The sequence below is a fragment of the Mastomys coucha genome, unplaced genomic scaffold, assembly GCF_008632895.1.
Source record: "Mastomys coucha isolate ucsf_1 unplaced genomic scaffold, UCSF_Mcou_1 pScaffold23, whole genome shotgun sequence".
In the NCBI taxonomy this organism is placed as follows: domain Eukaryota; kingdom Metazoa; phylum Chordata; class Mammalia; order Rodentia; family Muridae; genus Mastomys; species Mastomys coucha.
In genome coordinates, this window is record NW_022196906.1 from 9594090 (window position 1) to 9601606 (window position 7517).

Consider the following 7517-nt stretch of genomic DNA (forward strand, 5'->3'; position numbering starts at 1 on the left):
GGACTGGCTGCAGAGCTTGTGCCCAAGGTCTGCTCAGAACACTAACCCAGACAGACCCAGAAGGAACCCGAGTCACTGGGCTGGCGGAGTTCCTATGTGCCTGGTCAAGCTGGTCCCAGTTACTCCCAGTGTTGGGACAGATGTTTGTTCCTGCTTACCTCTGATCCTGGGTGTATAAGAAGATTATTGATGCTACCAAAATCATGTCATATTGGGGGACAGGGGAGTGAATGTATGTGTGTGACAGAGTGGGAGAAAGAGAGGGAGGGAGAAAGGAAGGGAAGGAGAGAAGGAGGGAGAGAAACAGAGAGAGATAAAGAGAGATCCAGTGTAAAAGTCAATAGCTAATACCTAAAATTGAAAAATCAAAAGCAGCAATAAAACACATTGTTTGAAGATACTGAGTTAGACATCAAAAACCTTGGGAAAAGGACCCTGCACAAAAGAATTCACAGCGGCTGCCTTTGAGAATAGAAATCTGGCCAAGTACCAACACAACTAGATTTTCCTTTATATTGTTTTGGGAATCCATAGAACCAAATGAATTTTTATATTGTGCACACACCTTTTTCTTATTAGTGTTTGATATATATTTGTATTTGTTTATGTGGTTTTAGAGCTACATAAGCTCACCATAGGTGCTAAATATTTGTTGAAAGCAAGCTGCTTCAAGAAACATCAGAGGAACATGTTTATAAGCTTGCTAACAAGTTCCTGGAGAACCACCCACGTTTACTGGTTTCTTAACAACATGAGAGCCGGTGGGCTCTGAGCTCTGGAGACCATGGTACAGAACATCTGGTCACATGCCTACCAGGATGAGTACACTGTGGTGTGCTCATTACCTTCTGTAACTAACTGTAACTATCTTGTATCTTGCAGTCAAATTCTCTCCACTGCATTCTAAGTTCTTTAAGGACCAGTTCTGTTTTTAAATAACATTGGCATTTCAGGGATTAACACTCAGGACAAAGTACTTTGTCTTCAAAGAATGAATGCAGAGGACCAGCCAGGCCTTCAGCTTTGCAGGGCTAAGAATATCTGCTACACAAGCTCAAGCTTGAGTCCTCCAGTCTGCCTTACTGTACCCCAATGTCACAGTCTCTCCGGGGACCCAACACATGCTTAGTCTAACCTGGCTGTGCTGTGAGCTCTAAGCAGACAGCCCCTCTCACCTCGATGTGGTCAATTTCCAGTGTAGAAAAGATCCAGGAATTGGAGCCAGATGCATTTCAATTCAACTCCTGTATCCTTCACTGACCATTACTCTATGCTGGTGTAAATTATTGTTCCTGTCTCCATCTCTCTGAGGTTCAATGGGACATAGTCTTCAGAGATGCAGCAATGGTTACTCTTTACCCTTCAACTTACGGTGGAGTTGGCTATGGCTGGACAGGGTCATCATAGATTGGAAAAATGAAAAGGTTGAAAACACACTGAATTAACCTAATGAACCTGTGCACTGACAGTTCAGCCCTCAGTGTCCTCTGGTGTGGTGATGGTGACTGTCATGGTTGCACCGCTAACCATGGATTTGAGCTCACTAGCATTGTCAGAGTGAATCCACAGATTATGGGCCCGAAGAAAAGATCCAGATTAGAAATTAGAAACCATCCTCTTTACGGCTTCACACAGGCATGTAGATGATCAGGCAGCTGAGCAATCTGAGTCCAGCACCATGGAGTTTCTGAACTGTAGCTAAACACATGCTGCCCAGCTAGAGAGCACATTTCTGAGCCTTTCTTACAACTAAGTGAGAGTGAGTTCTGGCCAATGTTAGTGAACACAGGGAAGTCCGACATCCTAGAAGTCAGACTTGTAGAAGGAAAGTCTTCCCTGCCCTTGCTTCCCCCTCATTGAGAGCTCTCACTGCCCGGATGGAAGGCAAACAGCCGTAATGCTGGAACTCGAGCAACCACTTGTGTAGAGAGGAAACCACTCACTCTGAGCTTTCATGTCACTTAAGGCTGTGCACTTGGGGTGTGTGTGTGTGTGTGTGTGTGTGTGTGTGTGTGTGTGCATGCAAGTGCACATGTGTGTGTTTCAGGGACTCCGAATCTACTGTAATGCATTCTGTTTTGTTGTTGACTGTAAGGGCTATGTCCAGGACGTGGGGCTCAAAATGTAGTCTTAGTTGTTCATGCTTCTCTACGTTCCTTTGTCAGAGTCACAGGTGGAGCAGAGTTGCTGGAAGTGAAATTCTAGTGTCCAAAGCAGCCACAGTCAGGACTGGGCTCTGACGTACCTCTGCTGCCCCAATCTGAGTCCAGCAGAGGTCAGATGGTTAGTAAAATCTTCATGGTGCTAATGTAGGAGAAGAGGCAGGACAAATCATTGTGAAAAGGAATTTGGTCCATTTCCTACCACCGTGAATGTTTTCTAAATCCTATTCTAAAATGCCAGTTCTTGCTGTGCTATGGAAATATATGTATTGTGGGGATGTGTTTAAATGTTGAGAAAATATGGCCAGTCTTATGAATAGGGGCAGAGAAACACTCATTAGAGCAAGAAAAGAGGAAGCTAGCCAGGAATAGCTGTGTTGTGGACATGTTAAGGGCTGAGGAGGCAGGCCAGCATGGGTCTCGAACCTATAATGCCAACATTGTCAGCAGAAGTACTGTCTTCCAAGGTACAGTCTCAGCTCCAGAAAGACTCACACCAATAGAAACTTAAGTTACTTGAGATTTTCAGTCTACTTACCTCCCCCAACTCAGCACATCCTTCTCCTAACAATTCATTTCAGAACTCATGCTTCCTCCAGGATTTCTGGGCAGAGATGAGCTAATTAAATAGAATTTCTGCAGCACTTACCCTGCTGTAGTATGGGTTTGGTTCTCCATGCCAAGAAATGTCTACATCTGGGTTGGTACTTCTTGATATTTAATCTGTGAGGAGGGAAATTATTTAGAATTATAAAGTGCTTACACATATTAACATATTATATTTTTGCTGTTGGCAAGTCATTTAGGATGGATTCTCTGAGCAAGGAAACTCTTGTTTTAACAAGCACAGAAGGCCCACAGCGGGGGTGGGGCTGGGGTTTCTTTGGTTTGATGAAACCAGTAAGCATTCGTCTTTAATTCAACTAGGCAGCTAGGTGTCAGTTGCCTAATTTGTGCCACAGTTCCTAATTCCTGGTTTGAGAAGCGCTGCCTAGAAGCCCTCAGAGTTTACATCTTAGTGGAGTCCCTATGCTTTGCCTTTGAGTGTATTCTTTCATTGGTTTTTCTTGACCTTTTAAAAGAGTCGATAGAGTATGAAATTTAGTACAGAAGTCCACGAACAGGCGCTGGAGAACTGGTCATGGTGCTTAGAGTGCACAGAAAGGCCCCCCAGCACTGGTGGGGTAGCTCAAAAGCACCTAGCTCCAGGGCAATCAGATGCCCTAAGAAGAGTATGAACTGAAGATGAGAAGGAGAGGGGGAGGGAAGGAAAAAGAGAAGGGGATGAAGAGGAAGAAGTGAAGGAGGAGGAAAGAGAGGAGAGGGTAAGGGGAAAGAGAAGAGAGTGGAAGAGGGGAGGTGAACAAGATGAATAGGAAGAAGAGGAAGGAAAGAAAGGGGTAAGGGGAGAGGAAGAATCTCCATCCAGACCATTTAGGACCACAGGAATTGCAGCAGTGGGGCAGACACTGGAGGTGACAGGAGACAAAACTAGATCAAAAAGTTCAGACAAATAAAAGAGAGAAACTGAGGCAGTCCCGCGGGTCTGCTGGAAGCTGCGGTCCGGCCATCTACTTGCTAGCTGCTGCCTAGGGGAGAGACAGGGCCTGGGTCCAGGGAGCCCACCACCTGTTGTTACCTGTACTGCTGTCTGGAGAGGTCTGCCTTGGCCTGGGCTGCGGGTCCCGCCCGCAGCGTCCGCCCAGCGTCGTTGGCAGCTGGGTCCCAGTGGGTTGCCATGGAGACGCGGCCTCCGAACCAGTCCACTTCCCTCCAGCGGGAACTTTCCAGCACTGGCGCGATCAGGTCAGTCCCCAGTCCGCCCATCCCGGCTAGCTGCGGCCCGCGGCACCCAGGGGCGCGAGAGAAACGCGGGAGGACACTGCCCAACCAGAGAGGCGGTGGGCCACCAGGAGCACCGCAGAGACTGGGCTTTTTAACCCTGGGCCGCCGCCCTCTTCCCGGACTAGGGCAGGGGTGGGAAAGAAAGAACTCCAGGCAAAGACCCTTTGAGTTCACCTTAGTAACTCCCAGCTGGGAGTTGGTTAGGCTCACTCCACTATCACTGTATTCTCACCATTTAAACCTCTCTCTTCCTTACAGTTCGTTGTGTCCTTGGAAACTGCCAGTTAGGTGGATCAGGCTGTACTGGGGACAAGGAGTATCTTCTAATGGTGGGAACCAGCCCAGGTCCTCGGTAACTGATTCCAAATTCTTTCCTTTTTCAGCCACATTCCAACCATAATTGATGACAGAATCTCAGTCTGACCCTGTTGATTTCACTGAGAAAAATGACAGTGTATACTATATATATATATATATATATATATATATATATATATATATATACACACATACATATATGTATATATATGATATAGAATATACACATGTGATATAGAAAACCCAATACACTTATACATGTACTATTATACAAGTCATATATAATATATATGTATATATATTTATGACACAGAATACTGACAATAAAAAAACACACTGATACATGTACTATTATACAAGTCACACACATATATATATAAATATATGTGTATGTATGACATAGAAAACACACATGCTATAGAAATCACAATGCACTGATACATGACTGATGATATATGTGTATATATATGTATATATATGTGTATTTATATACATATATATATAAACACACATACATAAATAGGTGTGAGAGCAAGCAAACTTTCTAAGCACTTGAATTGGGAATGCTGCTGGGCTTACTTTAGGAACATAACTGTTTCTCAGCATGTCTGGTTGATTGATTGCTAGTTCTTAAAACCTCTCATTTGCATTCTCCTTTTGACACTCACATTGCTTTGCTACTTTAAAATGGCCGTCAATTTTAATCCAACCTACAGTCCTCCATCCAGGTCTGCTTGGCTCTCAGATGAGTAGTATGGAGTAATTCAGAATGCTAGTTTTGATTAGTGTTGTGCAGTTCTGACAGTGACTGGGTGAAGCATGGTCATATCATCTTTTCCTGAAACTTCATTATTCTGAGAATATTAGTCATACCCTTTATTCTTGCCTAAGCTGAAACACACAATGTATTTTTCCTGTCAAGAAATGCAACCATCATCATCATCATCATCATTATCATCATCATCATTATTATTTTTGAGACAGTGTTTCTTGGTGTAGCCTTGATTTTCCTGGAACTAACTCTGTAGTCCAGAGCTCTCAAACTCAGAGATCTGCCTGCCTCTGCCTCTTAAGTACTGCTTGTGATTAAAGGTGTGTGCCATCATGCCCTGCTATTTACTTACTTTGATTGTTGGTATCAGGGAAGTGGCACATGAGTGGTTCACTGTAGGTGGCAAAGGTGAGGTGTAGGACTCTGCTCTCTCCTACTTTCTGGTTCCTGGGTGTAATGCTCATATACATACTCAGGCTTGGCAGTACATGCCTTCACCAGCTGAGCCATCAGATGAGAGATCAGGAAGAGCAGAAAATGAAGTTGAAAGAAAATGTCATGATGGTTCAAATGTCCAAGACTGTACCCACTTACAGCTCTTCACTGCTGCTAAAGCCACAGGGACACCAGTGAGACACAGGTAGCAAGTGATGCTCATAGTTTTTGTAGCATATCAACAATCCCAGACTTAGAATAAAAGATTCATTAGAGGGTACATCTAGTTCAAGAACAACTGAAATGTGACTTCAGATTCAGTGCTTTGCAAAATCTCCCTAGGAATTAGGGTTAGGTTTCAAATACTCAGGAATCCATATATATAGGAGTCTAGGTCTTGTAGCAGTGATGGTTGATTTCCTATTTTCAGATGAATGGATGTGGGAGAGGTTTTTATAGCCTGAGAGGACAGCTATGATAATGGACTTTAGGAAGTTGTATATATATGTAGACTAGAGCTGCCTGTAGCAGTAGTCAATTATTCTGCTCTGATCTCCCCTGCTGCAGTAGCGTGAGTTCCTCACTACCAGTCCCATGCTCTGGATTCCCAAATGAAAGATACACACACACACACACACACACACACACACACACACACACACACAGAGAGAGAGAGAGAGAGAGAGAGAGAGAGAAAGAGAGAGAGAGAGAGAGAGAGAGAGAGACCCCACCCTTACAGCTTTGTATTTACATATGCCTTAATCAGCTCAATGACTGAGACTCCCAAACTTTCACATTGCTATAGAAGGACTGGATCTAAGCCTTGTGTTCTTAAATGAGTTGCATAGGCACAATGCCTATCTAAGAGTAGCAATATTAATTTCAAGATTTGTATCAATATAAAAGATTTATATCAAAGAAAACCTTAAATCTGTATCAATATATAAATTCTGTACCAATGTAAGAAATCATAACTTCAATTATGCATCATTATAAAGATTTCTACCAATGTAAGATTATAGCTGTACAAGGCTTTGTTTGAGAATAAATTTAGTAATCTATCCCATATATTTAATTTCTTATAATATTACTCTATCCCTCCTTTTCCCTTCAACCTCCTTCCTTTTACCTAGGAAAGGATAGAGAAGAGGGAAGGAAAAACAGAAACCCCCAAGTCTAAGCTCTCTATTTAGTTTCTTCCTTCCCTTCATTTAATTCAACAACAGGAGCAAACTCAAAGTGAGTCAGGATAAGTACTACCCCATAGCTGAAGAGCTATTGGCAATTGATGAGTTGCTGGGTGAGAGAGTCAGTTTTCTTCAGGGATGCAGGACAGGAGATGCCTCTTGTGGTCCAGTAGATGGTCCTACATCCATGTATATACAACAACACTAAGTGGATTTTGTGAGTTTTAAAACACAGAGCATGAGCATTTGAAAGGGAAAAATGGCGAGGTGGGTTGGGAAAGAATTGGAAAGAATCAAAGATCATCTTGGGATAGCATCAAATGGATAAGGATACTATGTCATCCAACCCTCCACAATCCAACTTTTTCCCATGGACTGTCTGGCTTCCTCATCTGGGCTACTGTGCTGTTATTGAACTATGTTTCCATCCCTGATAATTTCTAAACGTGAGGCCAGTTTGTGCTGCTCACTCTGGATCAAGCTCAAAGGGGAACTGGGCTGCACTCCTGAGCATTAATTATATCCTCCTGCCTCCACCTGAAAAGCACTTAGACCAAGCATGTACTGCTGCTTTAAAGACATTAACTTCTTTAGAATAGTTTTGCATTTACAGAAAATCTGTAAACATGATGCCGAGTTGCTGTGCTCCCTCATCCAGTAACCCCTCATGTGGACACCTTATACTGGCAAGATCTAGTTGTTATAATTAACAAACCCAAACTGATTTTTGAAAACCAATGAAAACCTATGCTTTACTGTACTCAAATTCTTTTCAGTTTTTACCTAAAATGCTTGCTG

At 43.2% G+C, this 7517-nt stretch overlaps 1 protein-coding gene across 7 annotated transcripts in view; it reads right to left on the reverse strand.

Moving 5' to 3' along the window:
• Positions 1 to 4360, reverse strand: part of Deup1 (deuterosome assembly protein 1) — a 69231-nt gene extending 64871 nt beyond the window's left edge. For 6 of the 7 annotated variants that reach the window (XM_031344564.1, XM_031344561.1, XM_031344563.1 and 3 more), the window contains exons 1-2: positions 3802 to 3933; positions 2812 to 2885 (exon numbers count right to left, since the gene is read on the reverse strand). In XM_031344564.1, the coding sequence (XP_031200424.1) occupies positions 2812 to 2840 (29 nt within the window). In that variant the 5' untranslated portion in view covers positions 2841 to 2885; positions 3802 to 3933. Of the gene's footprint in view, positions 1 to 2811; positions 2886 to 3801; positions 3934 to 4239 lie in introns of those variants that run through there. The other variant, XM_031344562.1, reaches the window with a different exon arrangement.
• Positions 4361 to 7517: the final 3157 nt, after the last annotated feature.